General features: G+C 41.4%; 1 protein-coding gene across 3 annotated transcripts in view; it reads left to right on the top strand.

Moving 5' to 3' along the window:
* The window catches only part of tent2 (terminal nucleotidyltransferase 2), a 103,336-nt gene that overhangs the window by 32,156 nt on the left and 51,975 nt on the right, over positions 1 to 19,205 (top strand). For all 3 annotated transcript variants that reach the window (XR_013579515.1, XM_078563151.1, XM_078563139.1), the window contains exons 8-10: positions 1,596 to 1,662; positions 4,075 to 4,151; positions 10,424 to 10,552. Coding sequence is in view for 2 of the 3 variants with exons in the window: in XM_078563151.1 (XP_078419277.1) it covers positions 1,596 to 1,662; positions 4,075 to 4,151; positions 10,424 to 10,552 (273 nt within the window). In the remaining variant the exon portion in view is untranslated. The remainder of the gene's footprint in view (positions 1 to 1,595; positions 1,663 to 4,074; positions 4,152 to 10,423; positions 10,553 to 19,205) is intronic.

Genomic DNA, 19,205 nt, shown 5'->3' with positions numbered 1-19,205 from the left:
CCAATGAACCGCCCCTTGGAGAACTCAAGTCTGTCAGGTATTCTTTCCAGTTTTAAATGCTGTGCTATCTCTTCAATTATCTCTGCCTTCCTGGCTTTGGCAGGCATTCCTACTCTTAGTTTACTTGCCAATTCGATTAACCTAGCTTTTGGGGTCCCTTGTAAAATTGTCAGGGACATCTCTTCCGCTTGCAGGAAGGTTTTAGAAATTTCCAGTGCCATCTTATTTTCATAGTACAAATCTGGTGTTTCTTTTTAGGCTTTATTACTTATTAAATCTACTCCCAAATTGTCGTTGTCTTTTGTTCCAAAATGTTCCAGACGAATTGAATTGTCCACCACCATTCACGACTGGATGTGGCAGGACTGCAGAGCTTAGATCTGATCCATTAGTTGTGGGATCGCTTAGCTCTGTCTATCACTTGCTTCTTATGCTGTTTGGCACGCAGGTAGTCCTGTGTTATAGCTTCATCAGGTTGACGCCTCATTTTTAGGTATGCCTGGTGCTGCTCCTGGCATGCCCTTCTGCACTCTTAATTGAACCAGGGTTGACTCCCTGGCTTGGTGGTGATAGTAGAGTGGAGGATATGCCAGGCCATGAGGTTACAGATTGTGGTTGACTACCGTAAGTAAGAGTAAGCCACTCTTTGAAGTTAATATGCTGTTAGTGTTATAGTGTGTTGAACATGTCAATATTTAACAATGTTCGTTAGGTGGTATGTAAGAAAAGAGGATAAAGGGACACTGGAAATGTGTAGGTACTTTTGATTCTGGCAAATGTTTATGTGGATGATAAACACCAAAATGGACTGCTTGGACTGAACTTCCTGTTTCCATGTTGTAATTTTGTGGGTTTTTTTTAGATAAAGGCAGCAATATTTTGTATCCACACCAGAATATGCAGTATGAATTTTGACCAATAGTTTCCTTGCATAATATTTATCCTCTTTGATTAATCAGTTGGGGTGGGCAAGATTTAAAGTAGATGTCAGGTGCAAAAAAGGAAAATTAACAAAACACCCTTGCTGACTTCTTAACCACTGATTATTATATGGCTGGATCTGGCTGAAAAGCTTCTCCATGCTTTTTAAAAAAAATTATTCTTTCATGGGATATGGGCATCGCTGGCAAGGTCAGCATTTGTTCCCTACCCCTAACTGTCCTTGAACTGAATGGCTTGCTAGGCCATTTCGGAGATCAGTTGAGAGTCAACCACGTTACTATCGGTCTGGAGTCACGTAGGACAGACCAGGTAAAGATGGCAGATCTCCTTCCCTAAAGGAAAGATGGGTTTTTACAACAAAAGATGATAGCTTCATAGTTACCTTTACTGAGACTAGCTTTCAGCTGCTGTGGTGGGATTTGAGCCCGTATCCTCAGAGCATTAACATAGGCCTCTTGGGTTATTAGTCCAGTGACGTTACCACTGCGCCACAGTCTCCCCTTCTGCTTCCACGTTTCCCACCAGAGAATTTGTGGATTATGTACAGGATCCCAAAAAAGCACCAACTCTGGATGTTTCTGGATAAAGCGCAGTTAGACAGTAGTTAAAAGTATTTTTTGAAGGTAGATTCAGTTTTTTAACTTTATTTGCAGCTTACATTGACAGACCTCAACTGATCCGAGCAAAAGTGCCAATAGTAAAATTCAGGGATAAAGTCAGGTAGGTGATTGAGTTATTTCTGCTGACAATCATTCCATTGTAATTAGTAGTGGTGCTGATTTTTACCTTCTAAATTTGCACTAACGTGATATATTATGTTATTTACCTTTGGAACTAATTCATTGCTGCCATTTTTTAAACTGTATTTGTAATTGTTTGCAGAGTTTGTTAAATTTGCTTGAAAAAGACTTTTTTTAAAATAAAATTATTTATGTTTTTTTAAGATTTTGAGCATATATTTGAAATTGCTTGTTTTTTGAAATACTGCCTTCATTCTGTTGATTGTTTTGTACTCCTGGATGAGATACTTTACTAGTTGATCACTGATTTGGATAACAGAAATCTGGGCGTAGACTCAATTCTGCAGAACAGAAAAAAGACTGAATATATTGGGCTAAAGCTGTCTCTAGACTCAAATGTATTTATAAAATTAACGTGTTGATTTAAGGTAAAAGTCTTCATAACCATGGCCTTCAAAAGCAAGATTGAACCGTGGTGACTAATCAATTGCATTGGAATGCATTTCAGCACTCCTTGGTTCATAGGGCAAAATTTTCCCCCTGTTGGGGAGGAAGGGCGGGCGGCCGTCCAATCGGCGCTGCCATTTGTGGTGGGTGGGCCAATTAAGGCCCGCCCAGCGTGACACCCACAGGGATGCCCTATGCGCTTCCTGTGGGGGGTGGTGAATTCCTATTGCTCCGATCTCCCAGAGACTAAGTGCTGCCTCAGGGAGAATGGTTCCCAAAGTAAAAAAGTTACTGCAGTGAAAATTTCATTCACCAACCATGTCTCCTCATGTAACAATGTCACATGAGTTGGGACATGGACATAACGTTTATTAAAAGTGTCTCTTAATTTTTTGATTCAGCAATGAAACCTCATCATGCCCCCATCTAGAACAGTATTTGTTTTTTTTTAAAATGGATCCATTACAGCATTGCTGATAAATTCTTCCTCCTCCTTTCGACCTCTACCTGAAATAAGCACTTCTAACATCCATGGGAAAAGCACCCAAGAGCATTTCCCTCAGGAGCTTTGCTGGGTTTTTTTCCTCATATCCACACTATAAGCCTTTTTTTTTTCTACTGTTGCTATTAATTGTAACAGAGAAATTCTGCATAAGTGATTGGAATAGAAATTCAAGTGTGCCCATCTTTAATAGAGAGGATACACTTACATTCACATAACTGAGTTCCAGCTTGAAAAATTACTTTCTAGTGACTGTTTTAGTTTTCTGGTCCTCTTTCATAGCATAACAGGTGGCCACCTGACACACTTTTGTGATTACTCTTTGCTGAAGGAATGAAAAACTAATCTTACTGCTCTGCTTTGTACTAATATTCGTAAGTTTTTCTCTGCTGCAAATGCTTATTCTCTTGTCCTTTAGAAAAATAAAATTATCTCAATCTTAGCCATTTCCTCTGGCAAAACTTTTTGTTCTCTAACAGCTCCCCAAAACATGACTCCTTTACCTTAACAAAAATAAAAATACCCGGAAAAACTCAGCAGGTCTGACAGCGTCTGTGGAGAGGAACACAGTTAACGTTTCGAGTCCGTATGACTCTTCAACAGAACTAAGGAAAAATAGATAAGAGGTGAAATATAAGCTGGTTTAAGGGGGGTGGGTGGGACAGGTAGAGCTGGTTAGAGGGCCAGTGATAGGTGGAGATGGCCAAAAGATGTCATAGACAAAAGGACAAAGAGATGTTGAAGGTGGTGATATTAACTAAGGAATGTGCTAATAGGTGACATTAAGGGTAGAAAGCAGGAGGAGCAAGGTACAGATAGCCCTAGTGGGGGTGGGGTGGGGGGAAGGGATCAAAATAGGCTAAAAGGTAGAGATAAAACAATGGATGGAAATACATTTAAAAATAATGGAAATAGGTGGGAAAAGAAAAATCTATATAAATTATTGGAAAAAAGGGGGATTGGAAAGGGGGTGGGGATGGAGGAGAGAGTTCATGATCTAAAATTGTTGAACTCAATATTCAGTGCGGAAGGCTGTAAAGTGCCTATTCAGAAGATGAGGTGCTGTTCCTCCAGTTGGCGTTGAGCTTCACTGGAACAATGCAGCACCCCTTTACCTTATCCTTATTAAAGCTTTCTGAAATTCTGTGTATACCTTTTGTATTTAAAACTTAACCAGCAGAATGTTTTAAATGTGACTTTTTTTCCCCTGTATTACCTTAAGTTATGCTTTTCCAAATATTTACTAGTAGATGTCCTAAAGTAACTATAGATTTCCTGCAAAACTGATAATCATAACTATTGAGTAATTTGATGTTTCCTGAGCCTTTTAAAAGTACAGTTATGGAGTTGCTTAAACCATATTTCACTCCTCGGGAATCTCTTGAACCTAGTGAATTTCAAAAATAAATGTATGAGTTTAATTGTTTTTTTTTGCATTTTCAGCGGTGTGGAATTTGACTTGAATGTAAACAATGTTGTGGGAATAAGAAATACATTCCTGCTGAGAAGCTATGCATATAGTAAGTACTCTACATATACACACACACGTGTGCGCGCGCACACAACAGTTTTATGTAGGTTTGTCTAAGGCCAGCTTAAACATGTGAATGTTGGGACCTGATGCCTATAGGCATCTTGTGGGTGTGGTATATTGTAATATCGATTTCTCCTCCTCTCACTCAAACTATGGGTGCAGCAGTCCCACAGCAGAAAAAGAGATTTGTATCTATATAGTGCCTTTTTTGACTGCAGAATATCCCACAAACAGCAAGTTAATAATGACCAGATAATCTAGTTTTGTAATGTTGATTGAATTATAAATATTGGCCAGGATGCAGGACGCATGGGAAAAAATTCCCCTGCTCTTCTTTGAAATGGTGCCATTGGATTTTATGCCCACCTGAGAGGGCAGATAGGGTCTCAGTTTAATGTCTCATCTGAAAGACAGGTCCTCCAATGCCACAGCACTCCTTCACCATTGCACTGGAACGTCCGCCTTGATTTTTGTGCGCAAGCCCTGGAGTGGGACTTGAATCCACAACTTTCAAACTGAGAGATGTGAATATTACAAACTGTACCTACAGCTGGTCTCTTCTTTAGAAGACAGCAAAGATGCAGTAGTTATCACTGTCTTAGAACCAGGATCAGAGACTCAGAAGCATACATCCCAACTGATAATTGAATGTGTCACCTTGTATTTCATTATTAATGTCAGCCTATTTTATCACATTTGGAGTTGGTCAGTTTTTAAAATTCATTTAAGGGATGTGGGTTTCACTAACTCGGCCAACATTTATTGCCCATCCCTAATTGCCCTTGAGAAGATGGTGGTGAGCTGCCTTCTTGAACCACTGCAGTCCATACGATATAGGTACGCCCACAGTGCTGTTAGGGAGAGAGTTCCAGGATTTTGACCCAGTGACAGTGAAGGAATGACGATATATTTCCAAGTCAGGATGGTGAGTGGCTTGGAGGGGAGCTTCCAGGTAGTGGTGTTCTCATGTATTTGCTGCCCTAGTCCTTCTAGATGGTAGTGGTCGTGGGTTTGGAAGGTGCTGTCTAAGGAGTTTTGGTGAGTTTCTGCAGTGCATGTTGTTGGTACATACTGCCACCACCACCGACGCACAGTAGCAGCAGTGAATGTTTGTGGATGGGGTGCCAGTCAAATGGGCTGCTTTGTTCTGGATGGTATCAAGCTGCTTGATGTGTTGTTGGAGCTGCACTTATCCAGGCAAGTGGAGAGTATTCCATCACACTCCTGAATTGTGCCTTGTAGATTGTGGACAGGCTTGGGGAAGTCAGGAGGTGAGTTACTCACTGCAGGATTTCTAGCCTCCGACCTACTCTTGTAGCCACAGTATTTATATGGCTATTCCAGTTCAGTTTCTGGTTAATGGTAACCAATCGGACGATGGTGAATCCATTTTTAGCTGTGCAAAGTCTTAAAATGAATTCTTTTTTAATATGAGAATGATTTCTTGGAGACCCTGTTGTTGGAATGTGGTTGTTTGGAAAAAGGTATTTGACACGGCAAACTAATAGTTGAATGCTAAGCTGTGACCATTCAAGGAAGATCCTGAGTATGTTTGGAAAGTGTTGAATGGGTAGAATGGGGGTGGTGGAAGTACTAAGTGGAATGTGCTCAGGTTTAGTATTTGGACCACTACAATTGTTCATTTATGTAAATGACCTGTAATTTAAGACTTTCTTGATCAAAATTGAATCTGAAGGAGACTGGAATTTAAGGAAGCAGTTCAAAATTTACAGAATAAGTTGGACAAATAAGCCAAAAGACAGATGAAGTTTAAAGTGAGAAATTTTATAACTTGGAAAGGAAGGGAAAATAGATGGCACACATTTCAACACCATGAATGGAGTACATGAAGATGAAACTTTAAAAAAAAATACAACATCTAGGTGTTTTAGTGGACTAGAAACTAAACATGTTTATCTATCCAATGTAGGTAAACAGTCATCAAAGCCAGTAGGGTGTTGAACAACATAACCAAAACAAGTTAAGTGTATGGAATCTCATTTTAAATGAATTTGCAAGAGTCGGACAAGGGGATGGATTCAGCCTAGTAAAAAAATCAAATTTAGAATTGATAGCTTTTTATAAAAGACACCAAACTACAATGCGATGTGTTTGATTGGCCTTTTTGGGAGTGAGTGCTGTAGTCGGATATTTTCTACAATTTTGGAAATTGTATTCCTTAACCAGGAAGTGGGCCCCAACTATCAGTAGTAGTTGTCAGTTATAAAAAATGAGTAACAATAATAGATTATAATATTATGGATTGCATATCCCAGAATGGAAGCACAGTCATGTTCACTCAAGCAGTGGGGAGAACATGGCGAGGGTGCAAAGAAATATAGATAAAGTGAGTGGGCAACAAGATGGCAGATGGAGCATAATGTAGGGAAGTGTGAAGTTATTCACTTTGGTCATAAGAATAGAAAAGCAGAATTTTTTTTTTAAATTGTGAAACTTGTGATTGTTGATGTTCAGAGAGACTTGGGTGAGTTCGTACAAGTAACGCAGAAAGTTAGCATGCAGGTACAGCAAGCGATTAGGAAGGCAAATGGCATGTTGGCCTTTATTACAAGGGGATTGGAGTACAGGAATAAACAAGTCTTGCTGCAATACAGGGTTTTGGTGAGACCACATTTGGAATAGTGTGTGCAGTTTCTGTCTTCACATTTAATAAAGGATATACTTGCATTGGAGGTGGTACAGTGAAGGTTCACTAAATTGGTCCCTGGGAAGAGGGGGTTGTCCTATGTTGAGAGACTGAGTAAATTCACTTTATAATCCCTGGAGTTTAGAAGAATGAGAGGCGATTTCATTGAAACCTACAAAATTTTGAAGGGGCTTGATAGGGTGATTGCTGAGAGATTGTTACCGCTGGTTGGGGAATCTAAAACATGGGGCACAGTCCCAGGATGAAGGGCCGATCATTTAAGATTGAGATGCGGAGTAATTACTTCACTCAAAGTGGGTTGTGGATGCTCCATTGGTGAATACATATAAAGCTGGGATAGACAGATTTTCGGCCTCTGAGTCAAGGGATATGGGGAGAAGGCTGGAAGTAGCAGTTGAAACACAAGATCAGCCATAATTGTATTAATGGTGGAGCAGGCTCAATGGGCCGGATGGTCTATTCCTACTCCTATTTCTTGTGTTCTTGTGAATGATGGTGGACAATTAAACAACTAACTGGAGGAGGAGGCTCCACAATTATTCCCACCCTCAATAATGGGGGAAGCCCAGCACATCAGTGCAAAAGACTAGGCCGAAGCATTTGCAACCATCTTCAGCCATAAGTGCAGAGTGGATGATCCATCTCAGCCTCCTCCTAAGATCCCTAGCATCACAGATGCCAGTTTTCAGCTAATTCGATTCACTCCACGTGATATCAAGAAGTGGCTGAAGGCATTGGATGCTACAAAGGCTACAGGCCCTGACAATATTCTGGCAATAGTACTGGACACTTGTGATCCAGAACTAGCCGTGTCCCTAGCCAAGCTGTTTCAGTACAGCTACAATACTAGAATCTACCCAGTAATGTGGAAAATTGTCCAGGTTTATCCCATCCACACGCAGCAGGGGAAATCCAACCGGCCCCAAAAGTCTACACTCGATCATCAGCAAAGTGATGGAAGATGTTGTCAACAGTACTGTTAAGCGGCATTCACTCAGCAGTGACCTGTCCACTGCTCACTTTGAGTTCCACCAGAGCCACTCTGCTTCTGACCTCATTACAGTCTTGGTCAAAATATTGACAGAAGAGCTCAACTGGTGAGGTGAGAGTGACTGTCCTTGACATCAAGGCAGCATTTGACCTAGTGTGGTATCAAGGTGCCCAGCAAAACTGGAATCAATGGAAATCTGGGGAAAACTCTCCACTAGTTGGAGTCACAGCAAGCACAAAGGAAGACAATTGTGGTTGTTTGGGGTCAATCATCTCAGCCCCAGGGCATCGCTGCATAAGTTCCTCAGGGTAGTGAGGTAGTAGACCAAACCATCTTCAACTGCACCATCTATGAATGAGATGCACTCAGGGGACTCTTGCATTACCAGCCTGTTTCTTATTGACTGCTTGGTGGTCACCTATTCCCCCTCTCCCTGCATACTCTTAAACTGTAGGGTGATCACATCTATAAATATGCTGTCCATAAAGCTCTCAATCTCACAACGCAGTGTACTGATGCCAGCTGCTGCTCAAGCTCTGAAATGCAGAACTCGTGCTACTGCAGCTGATGACACTTCCTGCACATATGGTTATGCAAGTTCACAGGAAATGTCCTGGAGTTCCCACATGGAACAGGACGTGCATTCCTGGGGGGTCGGAACTGCCCTGTTAACTTTCTATTAGATAATAAAAATTGCTACCTAAAAAAAGCTCATCAGCTGCTCACTTCTCTTCTGTTGGCTTGGAAGCCATGGTGAGGGGTAGATTGGGGGCTTGATTGGAGAGGATCAGAGGCCTTGGGGGTTGCATGGGGATGGTGGTGATAGGATGATGTCTTTATGTGGTGGTGGTTTTTCAGGCAGGTATCTGGATCCAGGAGGTGTGAAGACACTTGCCCTGAATCTAAATATTCCCCCCTCAGTTGCTTTTTGCAGAACCTTGCTGTTTTGTAGATCTTTGGCTTCCATGCTTCTCCACAATGTAAATATGCTTGCAGTTCAAAAGCAATCAGTTTTAACATCTTCCCTTAAGAAAATGGTATGGTGCTATATAAAATGCTAGTTCTTTTAACGATTCTAATAATTTCTCAATTTTTTTGTTGAATGAATTGGCTAAATCCTGTGGGGAAACAACTCTATTTTTAAAAATGAAATATTGTAGATAAACACTAAAGGGTTTATTTGCAGTGAAAATATTTCCTATGCAGCCACAATATTTTGTATTCAGTGTCTCTGAACCTAAGCTCTTTTTGAAGTAGGCTGTTTTCACTGAGTTGCTGTAAGTTAGTACAATAACAAATTTTTCAACTTTTCTTGAAATATTCAGCTAATTTATGCAGCACTTTGCAATGATTTTTATCCCTATTTATTTGACTTAAATTCCATTGAATAACTTTGAAATTCATCCTGGGGCCTTGTTAAAACTGGATGGAATAGGATCCTCTATACTTCTGAATAGCATTATAGTTTCCAGCTATGATGATGTGTAACTTTATTTCGGGGTAAGAACTGTTTGCAGTATTTGCAATTCTTTTTTTTTTAGCATTGTGCACTAGAGGTCAGTGTTGTTCCCTTGAACAAATTTTTTGTCCGATAACTGCAGCTACTTATCTTCCATTTTACCCGTTCTACATTCGTATGCTTTTGTCTCATCTTGAATAACCAAAATTGTAGCCATTTAATACTACAAATATTTTTCAAAGTACTATGTACTGTCATATTTTTAACTTCTACATGAAATTTCATTCAAAATAAAAAGCAACAATGCCAAAATGATAGATACGAATAAATCACCTTGCTGCTGGTGTGCATTCAGTTAAATGTACAAGCATCAGTGCAGCCATGGGCCTTTGCCTCTATATGCATATATTTTACTCCTGAGTGATTCTACATTGCTTTAAAACTAGGTTTTCACGCATTCTGTGGACTGGCTTAGTAATTGTTTTAGACATATATTCAGAATATTCTTATTGTATTTCAGATTCAACTGTTTAAATTGTTAATTAAAGGTTAGCATATCTCTAAATTTTCTTTTAATTGGTGTTGCATTGAGTAATTAATGGAAATTGAAATCTTTCCAAAGAATCTATCTACTCAGGAATTTATGAAGTATTTCCAGCAGAAACAGACCATTCAGCCCAACAGGTCTGTTCATTCAAATGCATTTATTGATTAAAGTGCAAATGACACGTTTCTTCCGGAAAATAGTGTTTTAGGATACTGCATATGACTGATTTGAGACGTGCCCCTGATAAGTGTAGAATGCTTGGGAAGAGCAGGTAACTATACACCAAAGCTTTCCACCCCTGGTAGTGTTCTCACATCGTGTCTGGGTATCTTGCAGACTAATTGATAAGAGTTGATTGCTATGGTTAGCCAACAACTCTATTATCATATCACGTTACTGTCAGGATAATGGAAAGTAAGCTAGCTGGACTTTGATACTTTTTCATCCAGCAATTCTTATGTTACTATATAGAATTAACAAAAAAAAATTGTGCATGCGGAAAGATGGAAATTAAAACCACTTGTGTAGTTGGCTTGTCATCAACTCCTTAAAAATCTCAATGTTCTCCCAAGTAAATTGTTTCTTTTATGCAGCTGAGAGTCGTGTTCGTCCCCTCGTGCTGGTTGTGAAAAAGTGGGCGCGTTACCATGGAATAAATGATGCTAGCCGTGGCACATTGAATAGTTACTCTTTGGTGCTGATGGTGTTGCACTATCTACAAAGTAAGTCTGCCTTTGTGGTATTTATATAATTTTGTAATCTTCTTTTACAGGTTCTTGTGATGTAGTGCATTTGTGTTTGTACCTGTCTGCTTGGCGTTTTCCTAGTCAGTCCTTAGTAACATTGAGAAAATATAATGGGAATTTTTCAATCCTGATAGGAAAACTTTATGCTTGTCTCTTTATCTGAAGGCTGACTATAGATTTTCATGCTAATGTAGTGGCCAGGCAATTGCACGTGTTTTATTATTTGAACTCAAATGGCAACCTATAATTCCACATTCTCAGAACTTGAAACTGTTTTGTTCTACATTTATTTTGGTCATTATAACTCGTCCTACAAGGTCAAAGCAGTTACTTCATTCACTGGCCACACAGTTTAAATCCCACACAGTGATAATGGCTGGAGATTCTGGCTGATGTTCCTTGGTTGTCTATACTAATTATTTAAATTCATGTAGGAGAACTCCCAACCTAAACTGGACCCAGTATTGGGAGCTCAGAGGATTGACATGGAAATTGCTGCTAAGCTTGAATGGCGCTGGGGGGGATCTGAAAAGGTATGTAGCCACCCAAATTATATGTTGGGTTCAGTTCGTGGCAGCCTTGCCTAGAAGTTGCAGCACTGAAACAGGCCATTCAGCCCAACTGGTTGACAGAGAAAATATGAGAAGGATTAGCTTATCCTCCATGTGAGCAAATAGTTCCAATCAAATTTACCCACCATATTCCCACCTGCTTCTGACTCTGAATTTTGTGGTTTCAAGGCGCAGTCCAGAAGACCTAATGTGCAATCTAGGTTAACACTTCACTGCATTAGATGTTGCAGATGCAACCTTTTGGAAGCGAATTGTTGCAGTGGTTTGGTCATTGAAGATCACATCCTTTGCAAGGACAGCCTGGACAATTTTTTTCAGTTTCCTGGTTAACATATTTCCCCTCCACCTCCCTCTTTGTGGGACTTTGCTCCATGTTGCCACCATCAGCAGCACTTCAAATAAAAAAAGTGATGAATTAGCTATGGACACTTATTCTATAGATGTTAGTTGCTAGATAAATTTTCCTTTTCCTTATACCTGTGGAGAGACACTACACAATGAAGTAATATTTTGGAGCATTCAAAAGATGGTCTTAAATTAGTGGGTTTGAGGTGTTGCTGGGGTGAAAAAATGGCCTGGATTTGGTGGCCAGTGATGAAGCAATAGCACTCACTGCTTCACTCAAAGAAAGCTATGCTTGAGTTTCCACTTTCCTGACACCAATCTGAATCTGGTGCCAACCCAGGCATGCAATAACAATGATGCTGTCAAGCAGGGTAAACAGCCAATCACATAGAAGTATTCTCACAGACAGCAAGCCAGTAGTTAAAATCCACCACTGATGCACAATGGCAGCAGTGTGTACCATCTTCAAGATGCACTGCAGGAATTCACCAAGGCTCCTTCAACAGCACCTTGCAAACCCACAACCACTACCATCTAGAAGGACATGGGCAGCAGATAGATGGGAACACCACCACCTGGAAGTTCCCCTCCAAGCCACTCACCATCCTGACTTGGAAATATATCGCTGCTCCTTCACTGTCGCTGGGTCAAAATCCTGGAACTCCCTAACAGCGCTGTGGGTGTACCCACACCACATGGGCTGCAGCGGTTGAAGAAGGCAGATCACCACCACCTTAAGGGCAACTAGAGATGGACAATAAATGCAGGGCCAAACAGCAAAGCCCACACCCCGTGAACGAATAAAAAAAAATTATCCTTCAATTTGAATTTTATAGAGGACAAAATAAATGTTTGGGACATATGGATGACACTGGGTAGAAGCTGAAATATAAACTTTTAAAAAATGTTATTTGAAAAATATGTGGGATTTTTTGTCATAATGGAGAAATTTCACATTCCACAAATATATAATTAGTTTTCAGGGCCAGGAAGGTATTTCAGCAGCAGTAAAAACTTGTACCCCACCCCCCAAAAAGCCCAGTTATGCCTAATACAAAAAGGTGCAACTTTTTTCAAGGGTATTTACAGCAAGCCTAATAGCATTAAAAAGGTTTTGTCAACTCAGTGATTTCTAAATGATTGCAGTCTGGAGTTCTTGAACAACACACCCTATGGAGAAGGATAGGCAATTTCTAGATTTCTGTGTTTAGCTGAGCATGTGCGATCCTGACAGCCATTGCTGCTGACAGTCATCACTACGAAATCTGGGCCAACCTTTATAAAGGTTGCGTGGGGAAACATTAACTGCTGAAACCCACCGGTAAACAAATCTGTAAAGGTAGAATATATGGTTGATCTGGAATGTTTCAGCATCCATTCTATCTTTGGTTAGAAAATTGCACATGCTTCTGTATGAGGCGAGTTTGTGGAGGAATTGTGCTTTTAAAAGTCCCAGTATTGCTGGAAAGAGTTGGCAGTCAGATTCAACACTCTTCACTACTTACAAAAGATGGGACTATATGCAAAAGAAGATGGTACACCATAAGGAAATAGCCAGCATAAGGCTGCTCAACTATGCCACTTAACAGGTGTGTGGCCTTGGTACGCAAGCCAGGAAGTGCTATATGTTTACGGTTGGCTCTTTTTAACTTTGGAAAATAAAGCAGTGCAGTGACATTGGCTTGCTCTGACCTTCCCCTGTTGCTGTTCTGACTGATGCATGGCAAATTTGTTCCGCAAATCTAGTGGGCAGCTCTCTGGTGCAGATAATTCCTTTCTGAAAGTGGAAGGAGGCAGAAGACCTTACCTGCCACTGACTGTTCCTCTGATGCAGATCTGCAAAGGGCTCCATGCAGTCCTGGAGCCTGTGTTATTGGAGTGTCATGGTTGAGCTGGTACTGTTTCTAAACAACCACCCTTACCCCACCCTCCCACCCCACCAGTGTTAAGGCAGCAGTACTTGCCAAAGACCATGTACTTGATACATCTTCCAATTACATATTGCATTGTACCCAAGGTGGACTGAGTGTCAGTGTTGTGGGCAACACTCAACAGATTCTTTAAGAATCCCTGATGTGCAGAACCCTTGGAAGAGTTGCTGTCCTTTGCAATTTTTCTGTAACATCTGCTTGACTCATGAAGTCAGAGTCATCATTACAAAGAAAGAGGGCATTCGGCTCTTCGAGTCCATACCGACTTGCTGTTGAGAAATCTAGTCAGTTCCGTTCCCCTGTTCTGTCCCCTTAACCCTGCAAGTTTATTTCCCTCAATTGACCATCCAATTTTCTTTGGAAATCACTGATCGCCTCCACTTCCACCACTCCAGTAGGCAGCGAGTTCTAGCTCTTTGCCGCTTGCTGTGTAAAAAGATTCTTCCTTGCATCTCCCTGCATCTTACTCATAGTACAAGGACTATGGACGCAGATTTGATGCTATCAGCTATTGGGAATAACTTTCCTTTGTGACAGGTTTAGATAAGATAGACAATCTTGTCCACCTCAATCAAATCTTTCCTTAATCTGCTTTGATCCAACGAGATCGACCCCAGCTTCTTCAACCTAACCTTGTAATGAAAATCCTCCACTCTTGTAACCATTCTGATAAATCTCCTCTGCACCACTCTTAAGGATCCTCACTTCCTAAAGTGTGGTGAGCAGAACTGGGCCCACCTAGTTGGGACCTAACCAGAACATTATAAAGATTCAGCATAACTTCCCTGTTTTTATACTCACTAAGACTAAGGTCCCATAAGCTTTGCTAATTACACTCTCAATTTGTTATGACACCACCAAGGATCTGTGCACATGTACCCCAAGATCACTCTGTGCCTGCACACTAGAACTGTGTCAGTAAGTTATGTTGCCTCTCCCTAACCCTTCTGCCAAAATACGTCAGTTCACACTTCTGTGTATTAAGTTTCATCTGCCACTTGTCTGCCCATTCTGATAGCCTATTATCCTGTTGCAATCGATTTGTACCATTCTCACAGTCTGCCACATCTCCAAGTCTGGTATCATGGGGCAAATTTTAATAGCACTGTACCTTGGGGAGCACCACTGACTGCCATCCTCCAATTTGAAAAATTATCATTTGCCACTCGCATTTTTTCTGTCCTGAAGCCAATTTTTTTATCCAAGCTGACACTTAACCTCATATTGAATGCTTCAATTTTGTTAACCAGTCTTTTTTGTGGTACTTTGTCAAACACTTCTTAAAATCCATATCATAGGAACATAGAAAATAGAAGTAGGAGTAGGCCATTTGGCCCTTTGAGCCTGCTCCGCCATTCATTATGATCATGGCTGATCATCCAACTCAATAGCCAGCTCCCGCTTTCTCCCCATACCCTTTGATCCCTTTCGCCCCAAGGGCTATATCTAACTCCTTCTTGAAAACATCCAATGTTTTGGCCTCAACTACTTTCTGTGGTAGCGAATTCCACAGGCTCACCACTCTCTGGGTGAAGAAATTTCTCCTCATCTCAGTCTTAAAAGGCCCAACCCCTATCCTCAGACTGTGATCCCTGGTTCTGGACTCCCTCACCATCAGGAACATCCTTCCTGCATCTACCCTGTTTAGCCCTGTTAGAATTTTATATGTTTCTATGAGATCCCCCCCTTCATTCTTCTGAACTCCGAGTATAATCCTAACTAACTCAATCTCTCCTCATATATGTCAGTCCTACCATCCCAGGAATCAGTTTGGTAAACCAGCGCTGCACTCCCTCTATAGCAAGAACAGCCTTCCTCAGATAACTGCCCACAGTATTCCAAGTGTGGTCTCACCAAGGCCCTGTATAATTGCAGCAAGACATCCCTGCTCCTGTACTTGAACCCTCTCGCTATGAAGGCCAACGTACCATTTGCCTTCTTTACTGCCTGCTGCACCTGCATGCTTACCTTCAACGACTGGTGTACACGTAGGCCTCGTTGCACATTCCCCTCTCTTGATTTATAGTCAGTCAGATAATCTACCTTCCTGTTTTTGCTACCAAAGTGGATAACCTCTCATTTATCCACATTATACTGCATCTGCCATGCATTTGCCCACTCACTCAGCTTGTCCAAATCACACTGAAGCATCTCTGCATCCTCCTCACAGCTCACCCTCCCACCCAGCTTTGTGCCATCTGCAAATTCGGAGATATATTTAGCTTCCTCATCTAAATCATTAATATATATTGTGAATAGCTGGGGTCCCAGCACAGATTCCTACGGTACCCCACTAGTCACTGCCTGCCATTCAGAAAAAGACTTGTTTATTCCTACTCTTTGTTTCCTGTCTGCCGACCAGTTTTCTATCCATCTCAATACACTACCCCCAATCCCATGCGCTTTAATTTTACACGCTAATCTCTTATGTGGGACTTTGTCGAAAGCCTTCTGAAAGTCCAAATAAACCACATCCACCGGCTCCCCCTCATCAACTCTACTAGTTACATTCTCGAAAAATTCCAGTAGATTTGTCGAGCATGATTTCCCTTTCGTAAATCCGTGCTGACTCTGTCCGATTCTGCCACTGTTTTCTAAGCGCTCAGCTATTAAATCTTTTATAATGGATTCTAGAATTTTCCCCACTACCAACATCAGGCTGACTGGTCTATAATTCCGTTTTCTCTCTACCTCCCTTTTTAAATAGTGGGGTTACATTAGCTACCCTCCAATCTGTAGGAACTGTTCCAGAGTCTATAGAATCTCAGAAGATGACCACCAATGCATCCACTATTTCTAGGGCCACTTCCTTAAGTACTCTGGGATGTAAATTATCAGGCCCTGGGGATTTATCGGCCTTCAATCCCATCAATTTCCCCAACATCATTTTCCTACTAATACTGGTTTCTTTCAGTTCCTCGCCCTCACTAAACCCTGTGTTCCCGAACATTTCTGGTATCTTATTCGTGTCCTCCTTTGTGAAGACAGAACCAAAGTATGTATTTAGTTGGTCAGCCATTTCTTTGCTCCCCATTATAAATTCCCCTGTTTCAGACTGTAAGGGACCTACATATGCCTTCACCAATCTTCTTTTCACATGCCTATAGAAACTTTTACAATCAGTTTTTATGTTCCCCACAAGCTTACTCTCGTACTCTATTTTCCCCTTCTTAATCAATCCCTAGGTCCTCCTTTGCTGAATTCTAAAGTGCTCCCAATCCTCGGGTCTGTTGTTTTTTTCTGGCCAATTTGTATTCCTCTTCCTCGGATCTAAATACTATCTCTAATTTCCCTTGTAAGCCATGGTTCGGCCACCTTTCCTATTTTACTTTTGCACCAGACAGGAATAAACAATTGTTGCAGTTCGCCCGTTAGCTCTTTGAACGTTTGCCATGGCCTATCCACCATCATCCCTTTAAGTAACGTTTCCCAATCCATCATAGCCAACTCGCGTCTCATACCATCGTAGTTCCCTTTATTAAGATTCAGGACCCTAGTCTCAGAATCAACTATGTCACTCTCGATCTTGATGAAGATTTCTATCATATTATGGTAGCTGATCCTCAAGGGGCCTTGCACAACTAGATTGCCAATTATTCCTTTCTCATTACACAATGCCCAGCCTAGGATGTCCTGTTCTCTAGTTGGTTCCTCAACATTTTGGTCCAGAAAACCATCCCGTTTTCACTCCAGGAATTCCTCCTCTATGGCATTGTTACTAATTTGATTTGCCCAATCTATATGCAGATTAAAGTCACCCATAATTACAGATGTTCCTTTATTGCATGCGTCTCTAATTTCCTGTTTAAATGCCATTCCCAACATCACTACAGTTTGGGGGTCTATGTACAACCCCCCCTAACATTTCTTGCCCCTTAGTGTTTCTCAGCTCTACCCATACAGATTCCACATCATCGGAGCTATTATCTTTCCTCACCATTGTGTTAATTTCCTCTTTAACCAGCAATGCAACTCCACCGCCTTTTCCTTTCTGTCTGTCCTTCCCAAATACTGAATACCCCTGGATGTTCAGTTCCCATCCCTGGTCACCCTGCAGCCATGTCTCCGTAATCCCGACTATATCATTCCCGATTACATCTATTTGCCCGGTTAATTCATCCACTTTATTGTGAATGCTCCTCACGTTAAGGCACAAAGCCTTAAGGCTTGTCTTTTTAACATTACTTGTCCCATTCCCACTATTTTTCACTGAGGCCCTGTTTGATTCTTGCCCTTGATTTCTCTGCCTATCACTTTTTTCTTATTCCCCTTTCTGTCTTTTGTTCTTGTCCTTGATTCCACCTCCTCTGACTCCTTGCATAGGTTCCCATCCCCCTGCCATTTTAGTTTAAACCCTCCCCAACCACTCTAGCAAATATTCCCCCTAGGACATCGGTCCCTGTCCTGCCCAGGTGTAACCCGCCCAGTTTGTACTGGTCCCACCTCCCCCGGAACCAGTCCCAATGTCCCAGGAATCTGAAACCCTCCCCCTCACACAATAACCATTGCTTTGCCTTTAACAAATCTGTATAATGATAGAGTTCGCATTCATTTTAGAAATAGGAAGAGAATTAAATACCAGTGATAGAAGGAAAGTAAACATAAATCAAGGAGAGGAATTTAATTTTATTCAGTGTTAGTATAAATAAAAGTAATGGAGTAATTATTATGGATTTTAAGGTATGTAAATCTCCAGGACCTGATGATTTGCACTCCAAACTATTAGAAGTAGATGCACTGGTTGCAATATTTTGATAAGAGTTGTGCTGTCAGACTGGAGAATTGCTAATCCCACTCCTTTATTTTAGAAGGATGGGAGAGAGAAAAATGTTGACTACAGGCCTAGGCCTTTCAATATATTGTCAGTGGATGATCCATCTTGGACTCTTCCAGACGCCCCCAGCATCACAGATGCCAGCCTTCAGCCAACTCAATTCGCTCCATGTGATATCAAGAAACAGCTGAAGGCAATGAATACTGCAAAGCTATGTTCCCTTACTATATTCTGGCAATAGTACTTAAGACTTTTGCTCCAGAACTTGCCACACCCCTAGCCAAGCTGTTCCAGTACAGCTGCAAAACTGGCATCTGCCCGGCCTAGATGTGTTGTGTACTCAAAGCAGGACAGTTCGAACCTGGCCAATTACTGCCCCATCAGACTCTCGATCATCAGTAAAGTAATGGAAGGGGTCATCAATGTGCTAAAGTGGCACGTGCTTAGCAGTAACCTGTTCACGGACGTTCAGTTTGGGTTCTGCCAGGGCCACTCAGTTCCTGACCTCATTCCAGCCTTGGTTCAAACATAGACAAAGGAACTAAATTCCAGAGGTGAGGTGAGACTGACTGCCCTTGACATCAAGGCAGCACTTGACCGAGTATAACGTCAAGGAACCTAGCAAAACTGGAGTCAATGGGAATCTGGGGGAAAGCTCTCTGCTGGTTCCTAGCACAAAGGAAGATGATTGTGGTTGTTGGAGGTCAATCATCTTAGTTTAAGGCCATCACTGCAGGTGTCCCTCTGGATAGTGTCTTAGGCCCAACCATCTACAGCATCATGTTCAGCATCATTCGTGACTCCTCAGCTACTGAAGAAGCCCATGTCCAAATGCAGAAAGACCTGCACAATTTCCAGGCTTGGGCCAGCAAGTGGCAAGTAACATTCGCACCACAGATGTGCCAGTTGATGACAATCTCCAACAAAAGAGAATCTAACCATCGCCTTTTGATATTTAATGGCATTACCATCGTTGAATCCCCACTGTGAACATCCTGACCAGAAAC

Source organism: Cetorhinus maximus, chromosome 2 (assembly GCF_964194155.1).
Source record: "Cetorhinus maximus chromosome 2, sCetMax3.hap1.1, whole genome shotgun sequence".
NCBI lineage: Eukaryota > Metazoa > Chordata > Chondrichthyes > Lamniformes > Cetorhinidae > Cetorhinus > Cetorhinus maximus.
This window is presented reverse-complemented; position numbering and strand designations above follow the sequence as displayed.